Source organism: Trachurus trachurus (genome assembly GCF_905171665.1).
Source record: "Trachurus trachurus genome assembly, chromosome: 17".
Classification (NCBI taxonomy): Eukaryota; Metazoa; Chordata; class Actinopteri; order Carangiformes; family Carangidae; genus Trachurus; species Trachurus trachurus.
In genome coordinates, this window is record NC_139900.1 from 8,794,637 (window position 1) to 8,811,097 (window position 16,461).

Genomic DNA, 16,461 nt, shown 5'->3' on the forward strand with positions numbered 1-16,461 from the left:
TATGGAGCAATTTGCCTCGGTCTGATTAGTTTAGATCATCTCATATAGTGTTAGAGTAACTCACACACTTAAAGCCCCAGTATGTAACTTATTTGGCTTTTTATTAGCAAAAATCAATTATTGCTTTCATAAATATGTATAGTTGAATCACAGCTGCATACAAATGAAAGCTTTCTGGTACCTTAGAATGAGTTGTTACAAGTCGTTACAAATACATAAGTGGGCGACGCACCGAACCGAGGCGGCCATGTTGCATCGTGACCGTAGGTAACCACGGAAACTGAGCGGAGCTGTGATCTCGGCCTGTTAAAGCTGTCACCACTGTGTAGTGTGAGGAAGGACGGAGGCACTGGTGTTGCATTCAGGTGCAGTCAGGCAGACGGCCGTCGGCAAACCAACCGGATGTCATTTTACTCCACCAGAGAAAGACGGTATAACAATACCACATCACCATGACAACATATTGTCACGCCTGTATTGTTTTGCCTCGTGCTGGCGGATCACTTGTTTACATAGACGCTTGTTTATCCTGTTACATGCAGCGTCTGTTGTCTGTCTGACATCTGCCCCATTTCACGTGAATGCAACATCAAGAATACGTTCAGATATGCAACCGCACCGCTAGATGGAGGGGATTCCTACATATTATACCTTTAAATCTGTGAACATGTGTTGTAAGGGTGTGTGTGTTGCTTTTATTTCATGTGTGTAAAGTGAGTTGTTTTTTAGATTTTAGGTTTTTATTGACTGTCAACAAACACAGGGTGCACACTCAGAGTGGCGATAGGAGGAGGAGGAGGAGGATGAAGAGGCGTCTCTGCAGGGCCGTGCACGCTGGGATCAATGTCATCTGTGAGGGGCTGAAGTTAAAAGTGTTGTCAGGCTCAAATTGGCTCACAGGGCGCTGCGGGAGACCGAGCTGATGGACGCGATGTTAGTGTTTTAAAGGGGCCACTCTGTGAACGCCTCGGGGCTTGGTGTGTTTCAGTGTCTCTGTGTGTGACATTTCAGTGGATTTGTGATTTAAATGAGGTTAGTTGCAGTTTGAAAGTTTGTATTTGTTTGTATTTTGTATATACAGTCGTATTCAAAACTTCGGGGCACCGCTGAGCCGTTTCATATTTTATTGATTTTTGAAGGAGAGGAGAAGTAAACAGGAACCCTGCAGCGAACAGGCATTAAAAATGAGCCTCTCTTCATATATAAATGTAAACTTACTTTGTTTCATTTAGTTTACTGGGGGTGGAAATGTATAGGAATCATTTTACAAATTGTGAAAGTGCGACTGGTTTCTGCAACGGGATAATGATGATTATAATGTTTCAATAAGGTGAAACACAAGATGAAGCTTTTCAACAGCTCTCACAGCACAATAAATGATCATCAGTGAAACCTGAGTTAATCATAAACATCTTGTGGGTGAAGTAAAGACGATATAGAAATATTGTGTAGACAGGCAACAATATTTCAGCTCGACTGGAAAATATGTTCCTCAATTGTTATTGCTTCCGAGGCCTAACTCATGAAACTGTGATCATCTCCAGACCTTGAGCTGAGATGGACTCACAGGCTCCAACATGCATTTCCATTGAGAAATCCATAATCATCACAATCACTATTTGTACTCTGTTAAACTTGTTTATCTTTTTTGGTAGCTATATACTGTATCTGCATGCAACAAAAGAACAGTAAAAAAAAAAAAAAAAAGACAACACGGATGATTTAGATTGAGTTCAGTCTAGCTGGATCAATAGACAGATCTGTCACCGGAATCCATGGCAACACTAATATATTTATTTATTTATTTGATTTATTTAGTTGCATCTTGTTGTGACAAGATAATAAAGACATCTCGACATGTGTAATGATGAAATATGCCTGAAACACATCCTATCTGTGACATGAAAGAAAAGGAAAAAAAAACACCTTAATGGATTTATGGATGGATGATCCTGTTTGAGTCAGTGACAGACAGGAAATCCAGCAGATGAATTGGAGAGTTATTTTTATTATTTATTTATTTGGTAGGTTTTTGTTCACATATTCGCCTTCATTTCGTTCTTCTTTCTCATCTGGACATCAACAAATTAAAAGAAAGGAAAGAAAGTTAGTTGTGCAGTAAAGTAAAGTAATTTTAAAGTAAAGTAGCCTACTTTTTTTATTTCCTCGGTGTTCAGGATTTTTTTTTTTTTTTACTTCAGCAACTTCCCACAGCAACATGTTGTAAAATGGAAAATATTACCTCCAAATGTTAAAAAATTAAACTCTCTTCTTTCAATAGTTTCATTATTTCAGATACTCCTACACACATTTGTCCCAAAAGTGAACAACACAACACACACGAGTAAACATAATTTAAAATGCTTTCTGCCTGTTAGATGGAAAAGAAAAAATAAATCTTTATGTGTCATATTTATGTTATAAATGTTTTATTTTAATCTCACGCTGTTGCTGAGAGGAGGGCAGGAGTTTGAATCTGTGTCTGGTATTTTTCTACTGTAACTTTTAACTCCAGCAACAAGTCCAAGTTTTGATCCAGATGTGTCCACAAACACACTGAGTCTGAGATGTAAAAGATGCTTCAGCTGCTGTTTTTAAACAAACAAAATAAAGTGGACTGTTCTAGTTGACAACAGTCGATATTGTGTGTGGGGGGTTTTGGCATCGACTGCCTTTGTCCTCAATGACAGAGTTTTGGCAGCTGAACCTGCAGAATTGTTCCCAAATATTCAGGCTGCCAAAACAAATATTGACTTTTTTTTTTCTTTAATAAATCTGCCGTCTCAGTATGTGCCATAAAGGAGGGTGTTGTTATACTACATTTCCCTGTATTTTTTTTTTCTCCAACAGCAGACATGAAACCTTCAAGTTCCTCCTCCCACACATGAGTTTGTCAGGATGTTGTTGGCAAAAAAAATCCTTGGAAACTTTGTGATAAACTGTTGAGACACTTCCTCACACTTCTTTCTCTCTCTCTCTTTCTTTCTTTCTCCCAGATGTTCTCCCAGTCGTTGTGAACATGGCGGCCGCTGCAGTCAGTCCTGGACCGTCTTCCACTGTAACTGCTCCGACAGCGGCTACAGCGGCGCCACCTGCCACAGCTGTAAGTCCCTCATTATCCCTCATTATCTCCTCCCCCTCATGTGGACTAAGGGCTGGGAGAAGTTTCAGAGTCCTCCGTGGCTTCTCTGAGTTACAGCGGGGCTCCGTGCAGCACTGCATGTCCATATGACGGTTGCGAACGGAGCTCAATTTTCTTCGTAACAAAAAGACACACCAAAAAACATCCAAATACCTCCATAGTGCTCGTCTGTAATGTCCGTCTTGTATTGAAGCCCCAACATGAGAAATTGTTCCGAAAAAAAAAAAAAGTCTATATTTGCTCTGCCGGAATCTCGCGCGATTTGCGGAGCCGTGAACTGGGTGTCGATGCAAATCACGCAAGATTTGGACGGACCAGGAAGAGCAGTGCTGGGAGCTTCCGCTACAAACAAGCTTAAAATATAGACTTATTTAATTTTTTTCGAAACAATTTCTCATGTCGGGGCTTCAATACAAAAGGGACATTACAGACGAGCACTATGGAGGTATCTGGATGTTTTTTGGTGTGTCTTTTTGGACGAAGAAAAGTGAGCTCCGTTCGCAACCGTCATATGGACATGCAGTGCTGCACGGAGCCCCGCTGTAACTCTGAGAAGCCACGCAGGACTCTGAAACTTCTCCCAGCCCAGAAACCACAGACAGAGGGAATCTTGTCACTGACCCACTGCAAAAGAATATTTTTCCTAGCTGCAAACGTTAGAATATTATACAATCTTTTGTTGACTGCTGTTTTTAAATAGACACTTGGAAGACCTAGAATCAGGGACATGGGATGAAGATTTTCTTTTTTCTGTCTCCTGTTCTGCAGTAGTTCTGTCTGTCCCTGCATCGCCACAGCAGCGTATAATGGGAGCAGACAGATCTGAGGCTGTTTAGGCTGTTTACATCCCACAAAACCACTTTTATTTTTCACAGACAACGTCAGATGGCTTCACACAAACACAGAGGGGTTTGTTCACTTATAGAAAAGCCGACATGTTTTCTAAACGGAGATGTAATGCAAAGTCTGGCGTGAGAGTCAAGTTGACGGCTCGCTATGTTTACAGGTCGTCTGAAGCTCCTGTTTGTTTTATCAAAATAGGAACTCGACAAAATTGTGGTTTTGTGGGATGTAAACAGCCTAAGATCTGTCCGCTCCCATTATACGCTGCTGTGGCGATGCAGGGAAACAGACAGAACTACTGCAGAACAGGAGACAGAAAAAAGAAAATCTTCAGATTCAATCTTTTAGACCTAAAATATTAGGAAACTAGAACCCCAGGTTGCATTTGCCTGAAATTGCCCTTTAAGCTGCAGCATTTGACACCTACGGGTTGCTACTGTTCTCTTTTCATTGTAATCTGTTTGCTTTAAGAACCGTTACGCTACAGAGCTCACCAGTAATGTGCAGCCAGGATTGCTCTGAAATAGCCAGAGCCGACGCGGTGGTGGGTGTGTGTGTGTGTGTGTGTGTGTGGGGGGGGGGGGGGGGGGGGGGGTGTATATATTTCTTTGTGAACACAATATCACAGTTACACCCTGAGGGCACATTTCATACAAACCTTCACTTGAACTCAAGGATGAAGTGATTAGAATTCACATTCACAGCTTTTATCCAAAGCAAATGAGAAGTGAAGGACATTGTGTAAATATGAAGTGCTACATCTGTTTAATGAGTGCAAGGAGATTATGTCAAGTACGTGCACGGTAAGTAAGGGCCGGTTCAACATGCTGTTGTGTACAGTGGCAGTGATTGATTTGAGAACATTTGTGCGTAGACGAGCTATAAAACTCCCGACTCTGGTGGGACTTGAACCCACAACCTTTGAATTGCCTCTCATCTGAATCACTAGAAGTCCAATGCGCTATCCATTGCGCCACAGAGCCTGTTGATGGTATACTTGTGGTCGGAGGTTTAATAAACCATGTGTGTAGTGTTCCTCAGCAATTTGGAGAACAGAGCAGGTTCAGACCTCCTCTTTTTTTTAAATTATTCGCAGAGACTCAACTGTTTCAACCAAAAAACAAACAAAAAAAAGAATAACTTCTCTTTTACAGGCAGAAGCATCCATTTCTCCATGCATTGGGTGTGCATATTTATGATAATAGCAGAGGCATTCACTGCAACAACAATGATAACGGCTGATATAAATGATAATGATAGCCACTAACAGTAATTATAATAACTGTTGTTAATTATAATGCATTGAGCAGCAGGTGTTTAACAGGAGGTGGTTTCTATTTTCAGATATTAACTCATTCAACACATTTTTAGCCATAAATCACCAATTTATCCTCTAATTCATGATGACACAGTTCAACACTAAAGTTTTACAGAATAAAAGGTCGAAGCACAACTTCACTGTGACATATTAATGCTCAGTGCTGTTACTCTGGAAGGAGACTGTGAGCATATTTCACATTATGAATAGTCTTTTATTTAAGAATTAGCACCATGTGAACATAATGATATGAGCGGATAAAGTGGTGCATACTCCATAATATACTCTATCACCATCCAAATTTAGCCACAATCATAATCTCTCCCTCACCTTAACCAAATGCTATTAGTCTCTAAACATAACCATAAGAAGGTTTAATCTTGCTTCAGTCCTCATTATGTGGACATGAAGAAATGATCACGGTGGCGTTACGTTTCCCCCGAGATGTGTTTTCTGTTTCAGACGAGTCGTATATTTAATGGAGGATACGATTAGAGGGAGAGCAGTGACAGATAAAATGCAAAATTAGAATAAATTGAGAAGTAAAAATGTGAGAGAGCGACAAGCAACAGCAGCAGCAGCAGCAGCAGATAATGGATTTCCTTTTACACACAGTAACTGGATTTAAGCGCAGAGGCAAACTAAAAATAAAATAAAAGAAATACAGAAATAGTGAAACAGCAGCGAGATGAAAAATGAATGAACATAAACAGCCTGGAGACGACTATTAATGTTACTACTTTAACGCACACGCAGCCCCGTTCCCTCTATCATTCATGCGAAGGGGTTTTAAAGGTCGACTTTAAAAGGCAGCAGCTCCGTTTACAGCTCGACCTTCAGGACCCAGACAACCTGTAACTCTGAGGGAGGAGCAACATTGCTCAGTGATTACAGCTGCAACAGGCTTTTTCCCTTTTTCTTTCTTTCTCTTTTTCTTTTCCTCTGGATGCGTAGGAGCAGCAGTATTTATCAGAACAATGAAAAATGTGTTTTTCTTGGTTTTTGTTTCAGCTCGCTGCAGTCAGTGGGACATTTTTCAAATGAAGCGACCACTTTGTACGATTCATGTAATAATCTTTGCCCACTGCAGAGTATCTCTAAAACTAGTTTGTATGTGAGTTATGTGATGGAGTTTAATGAGTCTACAGCTGTGTGTCTGTGTGTGTGCGTGTGTGCCAAATACTAAGTGAATGAATGAATTAAACTTAAAGGGGAACTATGCAAGTCAATGCAAGCTATTTTAGAACGGCGGAGCAGAGCCGTGAGCTGCTCAGAGCTACGCTATACAGTGGCTCATGGGATTTCTTGGTTTCCCTCATCAAACTCATCAAATACACAATCCAACAACTCCACAACGCTCTGGTGGACAAGTTGTGACCTGCACATTCACCACGCTATGAGATAATAACACAACGTTACCACACAGAGTTGTTTTAGAGGTAAATTCATGCAAAACCGCTGATGCGCGTTGCCTTCAGGGACAGTTTTTCATCAAGCAGTCTCTGCATTTCCCTCTAAAACAACTCTGTCTGGTAACGTTGTGTTATTATCTCATAGCGTGGTGAATGTGCAGCTCACAACTTGTCCACCAGAGCGTTGTGGAGTTGTTGGATTGTGTATTTGATGAGTTTGATGAGGGAAACCAAGAAATCCCATGAGCCTCCGTAGCGTAGCTCTGAGCAGCTCACGGCTCTGCTCCACCGTTCTAAAAATATCTTGCATCGACAATTAAAGGTAACGAACCTACTGCTATGACTATAGGGATTACGCTCTTTGAGCCAAACACTTGAAGACCAACAGAGTTTCCCACACACTTCACCTCTGCTCTCAGTTTTTTTTTTATTGCTGTCGTTTCTGTGAAAACGTTTTTTTTCTAACCACACTGAGGCAAAGTGATGAATAAAAAGGCCTTTGGCTGTGGAGAAGAAGCCAGATAAACAGGTGAGGAGCAGAGTGTGGGAACCTTTAGATATGGATGTGTGTGTGTGTGTGAGTGGAGGGAGGAGAGGAGGACGGGTGGAGATAGTGGAGGGGGGGGGGGGGGGGCTGATAACGCTTTTATTTATTGAGTCTTTGAGTTCCCATCAGTCATCACTGTCCTCTCCAGCTGGACTCGTCTGGACTTGATGCGACGCTGCTGTAGAAATAAAACACGTATGACTCAGTGCTGATATGTACGTGCCCATGAAGAATCACCCATAACCCCCCCCCCCCCCCCCCCCCCCCAGGCCTCCTCTGTACCAGCTGATGTGGTGATGTAGACGTTGATTCATGTCGAAGCTGATCTCATTATAGTTTTTTTTCCTTCCAGCCGTGTACGAACAGTCGTGCGAGGCGTACAAACACAACGGCAACTCGTCGGGACATTTTTACATCGACGTGGACGGCAGCGGACCAATCAGACCACAGCTGGTCTACTGCAACATGACAGGTGACACACACACACACACACACACTGATCATCACTCAGCGTTTCGTAGGATTAATATTTACATAATCATTAACGATGACGCTCCTCGTTTCTCCACACGGTTCTGTCTCTGTTCACCTCTTTACCTCAGTCTCTCTCCTCCAATCAGCTTCTATATCCACAGCTGTTCCCAGTTCAGGCGCTTTGTCCTTCAGATTATTTTTTACCTCAGAACAGTAAAGTTTGAAGCTTCACAATAAAAAAAAGTTTAGGGAAGAATACTCTCAACCACCTGTCGTGGCTGGCGCACGCTCAGTTACGCATAACTTTAAAGGCATAGTTCAACGTTTTGGCAAAGTGGCCCATTGCCGTAATCCCTATAGTCATAGCAGTAGGTTTGTTACCTTTAATTGTCGGTGCAAGTTATTTTTAGAACGGCGGAGCAGAGCCGTGAGCTGCTCAGAGCTACGCTACGGAGGCTCATGGGATTTCTTGGTTTCCCTCATCAAACTCATCAAATACACAATCCAACAACTCCACAACGCTCTGGTGGACAAGTTGTGACCTGCACATTCACCACGCTATGAGATAATAACAATGTTACCACACAGAGTTGTTTTAGAGGCAAATTCATGCAAAACCACTGATGTGCATTCCTGTCGCGGGCAGTTTTTCAGCAAGCAGTCTCTGCATTTACCTGTAAAACAACTCTGTCTGGTAACGTTGTGTTATTATCTCATAGCGTCGTGAAAGTGCAGGTCACAACTTGTCCACCAGAGCGTTGTGGAGTTGTTGGATTGTGTATTTGATGAGTTTGATGAGGGAAACCAAGAAATCCCATGAGCCTCCGTAGCGTAGGAGTAACGAACCTACTGCTAAGACTATAGGGATTATGGCAATGGGCCAATTTGCCAAAATGTTGAACTATCCCTTTAAGCCTTGATTAAGAATTAAATGAATGAATTTTGTAAAAAAAAAAAAAAAAAAAAATTGAAAGAAGGTTTTTTATGTATACCAGGCTGTAAACATCTTTATTTCTGCATTCGTTTTAAAATATGAGTCTACGGAGACTGAGGCCTTTTGGAGTCAGGACTCAAGTGGCCGTCTCTACTGCATTTTCCGTGTTTACTTCTAGGTTTCCACTTGGTTGTAAACATAACAAACATAAGACTAAATCACATTTTCACACACACACACACACACACACACACACACACACACACACACACACACACACACACACCTACACACACACACACACACACACACACACACACACACACACACACACACACACACACACACACACACACACACACACACACACACAGAGAGCCTCAGTAGCATCACAGTGACGGTTGTGTTCCTCTTCTGTGTGTGTGTGTGTGTGTGTGTGTGTGTGTGTGTGTGTGTGTGTGTGTAGAGGAGAACACCTGGATGGTGATCCAGCACAACAACACGGAGCAGACCAGAGTGCGACCGTCTCCAGGTGTGAACCAGCACCTGGTTCACTTCGACTACGCCACCCGAGACGAGCAGCTGTCGGCCGCTATCAGCCAATCGGATCACTGCGAACAGGAGCTGTCCTACCACTGCACAAAGTCCCGCCTCCTCAACACTCCAGGTAAAGACGCTCTGCTGTTTTTGTATATACAGTATATACAGCGGGGAAGATAAGTATTTGATCCCCTGCTGAGTTTGTAAGTTTTCCCCCCTACAAAGAAATGGATGGTCTATAGTTTTTATGGTAAGTTTATTTTAACAGAAAGAGACAGAATATCAACAAATAATATTATCATTTAAAGATTATTGTAACACTGTATTAGATGCCTATCTCTATAACGCATTATGACCATACTTATAGAGTTATAATGCAGTTATAGCACTGTATAACTATAGTTACTGTATATCATAATGCTTTATAACAATAATCATAACACTATAAAGCATTTATGTTATTTATGCATTCATGTTATGTTATGCTTATTGTAATAAAGCCTTATGATAATTTATGAGTGTTTATGATGATAGTTATACATGTTTATAAGACAGTTATGACACATTATAACTATATTTTTAATGCATTATCGATGTGGGCATTGTCAGCGAGTTACTAACAATTAAAACCTGTTATAATACCTGACCTTATAAGTCAAGATAAAATGCTTTATAGTGTGCTATGATTATTGTTATAAAGCATTATAATCATTTATGAGTGTTTATAACTATAGTTATACAATGCTATAACTGCGTTATAACTCATTATAAGTATCTGTTATAGCAGGGGTCCCCAAACTTTTTGCAGAGAGGGCCAGATTTGGTGAAGTAAAAATGTGTGGGGGCCGAGTCGGCCGACCATTCAGCCTGACATCCTTTGAACCATTAAAATTAAATGCAAATTAACTATTTAATACTTTTTTTTTTTCATTGCAAATGGAATTCTTTTCATTTCTTCACATAGATAAATAAATCTAAACAAGTTTTTACCAAAATCACTCTGCTTTTCATATTTGAAGACCACATAAAATGACATAGGCTAAATGTCTGGAAAAAAAAGGAAGCTTAAACATATCTAGGTTAATTTGAAACATTATTACATTTTATATTAGGCTATATTATATTTTTAAAAAATCAAAAATTGCACTTGAATAAAAATCAAACCAAAAACAAGAATAGACCCTGTCTCTGTTAAGAAAAGATGCACTCAAATATAAAACCACACACAACCAAAACAATAAATAAAATGGCTTATCAAGTCTCAACAAAACTGCACTTGAATAGATATTGACCGTGTCATCACAGTAGATGAGGTGAGTAGTGACTGAGCTGAGGCTGTGTATGTCGCTCTAAGACGGGTGGGGTGGGGGTGTCAGCGGCGTGGAGCGGGTCTCTGTAGCGGGGACAGCTCCGGTGGGGGCTGTAGGGACGGGGGCGGGGGGCTCACGGCAGCACCGCTGCTGTTGGAAACAGCAGTGATGACGTGCTTTCACGTCCGAGTCTCCAAACCAGAAACGTTTTTTATTTGTAACAGTAACAGCACCGGAAAAGTCGCTAGATTTGTCGCTAGTGGCTTCTGTCAAAAAGAAAGTCGATGAGAGGGTTTGGAAAGTCGCCAGATTTAGGGAGAAAGTCGCCAAGTTGCCAACTGACGTTACCTTGCGTTGCTCCCATAGACTGTAAAAAAAAAAAAAAAAGGTTGCTCCTCACATGCTGCACTGTGTGTGTTGTACGGTGTGGTAGCGGCCCCGCCTCCCCCCACGGAGACAAAGATCCTGGATGACTGACAAGAGGCTTCACTCCCTTCATTTCATTCCGCTATGGAACAAACGCGCCCAGGTGCTGAGACAAAAAAAAATTGTACGTGCTGGCGGGCCGCATATTATTGATTTTTTTGATGACAGAGGCTGCGGGCCGGTTGGAATTTGAACGCGGGCCGCATCTGGCCCGCGGGCCGTAGTTTGGGGACCACTGTGTTATAGAGATAGGCATAAAATAAAGTGTTACCAAGGTGATAAATTAATTTACATTTGATCAAGTGAAATAAGACGGAAATCAGCAAATACTTATTTTCCCCACTACAAAATTGGGGGGGAACAGACTTTCAGTTGCATGGATTCAAAGCAGAAATAATAAGAAACCGTCTCTTCTTCCTTAAAGAGTGTTTATGAAGGCCGGCTTTAAACTGCAGCTGACAGATCCCGTCTGCTTCACTGACCATCAGAGGGAAAACAGATTAACTCAGACATGAGAGCAAATGGAAGATTTAGACTTTAAGATAGTCAGAAGTCAAATATGCATCATATGTTTTATTTATTTATTTCCATTTGCCTTTGAAGGGCTCCATTCACTGAAGCCGTAGCCGCTGAATTTACTTTTTTTTTAATTTGTGCTGCGTTTGAATCTAATTGAACAAGAGCGAGCTATGAGCCATATATCAGTTTGTTATTGCAGAAACAAAAAGCTCTGGAGAAAAAAAAAACAATTTAACTCCGCACAGATCTGCACCCTTTAACCCGCCACCCCCCCACAACACAAAACAAAATAATTTTTACACTCATTGCTGCAAATTTAATCAGCTTCCAAGGATTTTTCCTCCCATTTACCAGCGAGTCAGACAAATGGACTGTGTACGATTTGTATAAATGTCTCCTCCTTTTAGACGACGCATCGAGGCCAATTAGTTTGTCTGGGTTTTGTTCTTTGTTTTTTCCTCCAAATGCTTTTTCATGGTCTTACAAGTCATTAATTGACCCTAACGCTGCGACTGAGAATCAGTTAAACCAGCAAAAGTGTGAAGACGTGCATTTTTTTTTCTCTTGTGGAAAACACCGCCTGTGAGAAAGTGGTTAGGAAATGATTTATGACCACCATTATACAAACAGAATTTCAACATTTATCTTTCGCGTTTTCTTTTTTTTTTTTTTACTTTTAATTTAAATTCAAGCAGCATACAGTGCTCTAATTTACACAACTTTAGAGAAGAAAAACTGCTGCAGGGCTCGAGGATAAGCTTTTGATATTAATATCCTCCGTTCAGCTCCTGTCTGGTCGCAGCCAGTTTACTGTAAAACAAAGCTGGGAACCATTCAGGACAGAAGGTAGAGAAAAGGACACCATTGCCGACACTTTAACTTGTGTATAAGATGATACTTCATCTTATTGCAATCATCTTACTATGATATATAAGTATCCAGGTGCTGTTTATGAACATAACTGCAGGTCGTTGTCTTTGTTCTCCTCACAAAAGAAGGTTGTTTTATTTTTTTGGATGAGTAGCCTAAGAACTAGGGAAAAAAACAAAAACAAAACTCACAATGTTCCTGTATTAATAATGCTCACGACTTACAATACAAAACATTTTTTATGTCGTTGCCACAGTTTTTTTGTTTTGTTTTTTTTGTCCAAGAAGCGTTTTTAGTTTTTATTGCCGGAGCCAGCAGCGAACACTTGGCAGCTTTTCCAAGGAGAAGTTTCTGTTCCGCTCTTTCTGCTCAACACAAATGCCTTTTCTTCTGCTTCTTTCTTTCCTTTTGGAAGCAACACAAAGAGCCGCTGCGCCGCTGAGAGAAGATACTGAAGCTGTGTGTGTGTGCGCTCTTTGTGTGTGAAGATGTTGTGATGTGTAAAAAAAAAAAACTGAGGAGACGCACGACGTTCACACCGGTCATGAAGCGTCGCTGACAGATACTGTAACTTTGATGGTTTGTGGGAGAGCTGCTAGCTGTTTACAGAAGTAAATACTGTAGTGTCGTAGTGTTACACAGAACAAAATCCTCTCTCAGCAGCGCACGGCTTCTTTGTCTTGTTCTCTGCCCCAAAAATAAAAAAATATTTATGTAAATAACAAACAGCGTGGAACAGAAACCTGAAATACAATTCAACAAAACATTTCCTCATGTCTCTGTGTGAATAAGTCTCTCTATGTGTTGATGCATCTTTTCTTGTATTTTCTGTGTCCAATTTTCTTTTATCTACTTTTTATAATGGACCTATCTATCTATCTATCTTTCTATCTATCTATCTATCTATCTATCTATCTATCTATCTATCTATCTATCTATCTATCTATCTATCTATCTATCTATCTATCTATCTATCTATCTATCTATCTATCTATCTATCTATCTATCTATCTATCTATCGTTATATCGTTATATCTATCGTTATATCTATCTATCTATCATCCCCTTCTCTCTGTCTTTCTTTCGCTCTTTCTATCTACCCTGTTTTTTTGTCTTTGTACTTCTTTTTTTCTTTCTATCTACCCCATCTGTCCTTTACCTTTCTTTCTTTCTTTCTTTCTTTCTTTCTTTCTTTCTTTCTTTCTTCCTTACTTTCTTTCTTTCTTTCTTTCTTTCTTTCTTTCTTTCTTTCTTTCTTTCTTTCTTTCTTATCTACCCTCTTTCTTTCTTTCTTTCTTTCTTTCTTTCTTTCTTTCTTTCTTTCTTTCTTTCTTTTCTATCTACCCCATTTCTTTTCTATCTACCCTCTTTCTTTCTTCCCCTCTATCTATCTATCTATCTATCTATCTATCTATCTATCTATCTATCTATCTATCTATCTATCTATCTATCTATCTATCTATCTATCTATCTATCTATCTATCTATCTATCTATCTGTGTGTGTGTGTTTCAGAGGGCTCTCCGTTCAGCTGGTGGCTGGGCGGTCCCGGCTCGGGTCGGGTCCAGACCTACTGGGGCGGAGCTCAGCCGGGCAGCCAGCAGTGTGCCTGTGGTCTGCAGGGCGACTGCGTGGACCCACAACACTACTGCAACTGTGACGCCGACCGCCTCGACTGGTACTGAAACTACAGTAACAATACGTAGACTACGTTTTTCAGGGTGTTTTCTGCTCATAAGGTTCTTTCCTGTGTTTTTTTTTAACCCTCTAGGGGTCTGAGCCGTTTTTGAATACTTTTGATTTTGCCTTTATACACCACATAAAAAGTTCACCAACCATACCCATGCTTGATATCTTTTTTTTTTTCAGCACAACTTCGCCTAGATGATATGACGATTGTTTTTTTATTTTTTCACTTTAACTAACTTTACTGTAATAAAGGGATAGTTCAACATTTTGGCAAATTGGCCCTCATCAAACTCATCAAATACACAATCCAACAACTCCAAAACGCTCTGGTGGACAAGTTGTGACCTGTAGGTAAATTCATGCAAAACCACTGATGCGTGTTCCCGTCGGGGACAGTTTTTCAACAAGCAGTCTCTGTATTTCCCTCTAAAACAACTCTGTGTGGTAACGTTCTGTTATTATCTCATAGCGTGGTGAATGTGCAGGTCACAACTTGTCCACCAGAGCGTTGTGGAGTTGTTGGATTGTGTATTTGATGAGTTTGATGAGGGAAACCAAGAAATCCCATGAGCCTCCGTAGCGTAGCTCTGAGCAGCTCGCGGTTCTGCTCCGTGGTTCTAAAAACAGCTTGCACCGACAATTAAAGGTAACGAACCTACTGCTATGACTATAGGGATTGTGGCAATGGGCCAAAATAATCAGCTCACTTTTTCCATTTTGTAAAATGGCAAAAATGACAAATATATTGAAATAAATGCGACGCCTGCCCATCACATCCCTTTTACGCTCAGATAAATATTTTTGTACCAACAAATTAAAACTATCAAATCTCTGGTTTTACATGGTCTATCAGTTGACAGCAGCGCTAGTTTTTTTTTTGTGTGATGGTGCTTTTGAAAACGTCACATGATCTGCTCACGCCAGCGTAATCATGGACCCTGGGCAGTTAAAGCATCTGCCATCAGCTAAGCTTCACGTCTGATGAAAAGAAAAACACATCACACAGACAGACAAAGTCAGATAATTGGGAGCTCAGAGGGATTTCTTTGAATTTGCTTGTAATCAGTGATAAACTGTTCTGCACTGTTCAGAAAAATAACTATTGACTCAAAAGTTGACAGCAGGTTGTTCAGTGATACACTGCTGTTTATGGCCATTGAAAATGGAAAAAAAAGTAATCTTCCAAGTGTAAATGAAGCCAAGATAGTTGAGAAACTGTATTTTTTTTCAATATAAAATACACAAAATAATCTGCTGCATTTTTTTTTCTTTTGCAAAGCAGCCCAGGAAAAATAAAAATCTAGGTTGATTGATGTCAATATTAGACTGAGGCTGAGGAAAAAAAAAAAACACTCATCTCACTCAAGTCTGAATATCAATACACATGAGATGAGAAAATAAAATATATCAATACCAAATATAAGTGATAACTGCTCGACATGTAACTTTGGAAAACATCAAAAAAACAAAACAGTTTTAACATTTTCTCGTGTCGAACAGTCCAAACAGTTTGTGCAGCGCCGCCTCTATTTTTACAAACCACAGCTGCTCTTCAATATTTTATCAGTCTCACAAACTGCAGCGCGGCGCTCCAGTCCTTCCAGGCCTGAGTGTATTTTTATCTGCAGCTTTTTCCCTCGGCAACAAGGTTAACAGTCAGATTATCTACAGCGCATGAGGCATGAAGTGGAGAGGCGAGTGGATGGACGGGACAGGAGGTGTCTAGTTTTTGGGGAGTCGCTGCTGCAGAAGCTGCCACAGTCTCAAGTCGAGACAGTTGTGATTCTGGTCTTGGTGGAATAAACAGGCTCCTGAGAGATTGCACCTACACACTGCAACGTTTGCATCAGCTTGTCGCAACATGTAATGTTGTCACAGGACTGATGTAACATTAAAAACACACACGCCTGGAAATCTAAGCAGGAAAATGAGCATAATCTGAATTCTGCGACTGCTTCTGTTTTTGTTCTTCTTCCATAACACAGATTAATCGATGTCCCCTTTTACCTTTCTCTTATACTTTACCTTTAAACTTTCTGTCCTTCATTTCTCCTCCTCCTCTTCCTCCTGCAGGACTGAAGACTCAGGTCTGCTCTTGCACAAGGAGAGCCTCCCCGTCAGGTCTCTGGTGCTGGGCGACGTCCAGAGACCGGGGTCAGAGGCCGCCTACAGGGTGGGGCCGCTACGTTGTCATGGAGACAGTAAGTGCCCCTTAAAAAAAAAAGAAAAACTCCAGTTGCCTGGTTACCCTTGATTCGAAGATACCAGATTTATCCTCCTGTTATTGAAATGACTTGTTGCTCGAGTGGTTGCTGTCTTCCTGTGTCTTGCTAACCAACACAGGTTATATATAACTACAGTACATTATTAGGGTCCGGGCAGCGCAGCTGACAGGACACTATTGTATTCCTAGGAATTCTTCTTCTTCTTCTTCTTCT

General features: G+C 40.8%; 1 protein-coding gene across 1 annotated transcript in view; it reads left to right on the forward strand.

The window, feature by feature from the left end:
- The window catches only part of LOC311000277 (contactin-associated protein-like 4), a gene marked incomplete at both ends in the record, with an annotated part of 142,108 nt that overhangs the window by 88,058 nt on the left and 37,589 nt on the right, over window positions 1-16,461 (forward strand). The window contains 5 exons of the mRNA XM_083990946.1: window positions 2,997-3,103; window positions 7,615-7,734; window positions 9,137-9,337; window positions 13,850-14,012; window positions 16,097-16,224. Coding sequence (XP_083847072.1) covers window positions 2,997-3,103; window positions 7,615-7,734; window positions 9,137-9,337; window positions 13,850-14,012; window positions 16,097-16,224 — 719 coding nt within the window. The remainder of the gene's footprint in view (window positions 1-2,996; window positions 3,104-7,614; window positions 7,735-9,136; window positions 9,338-13,849; window positions 14,013-16,096; window positions 16,225-16,461) is intronic.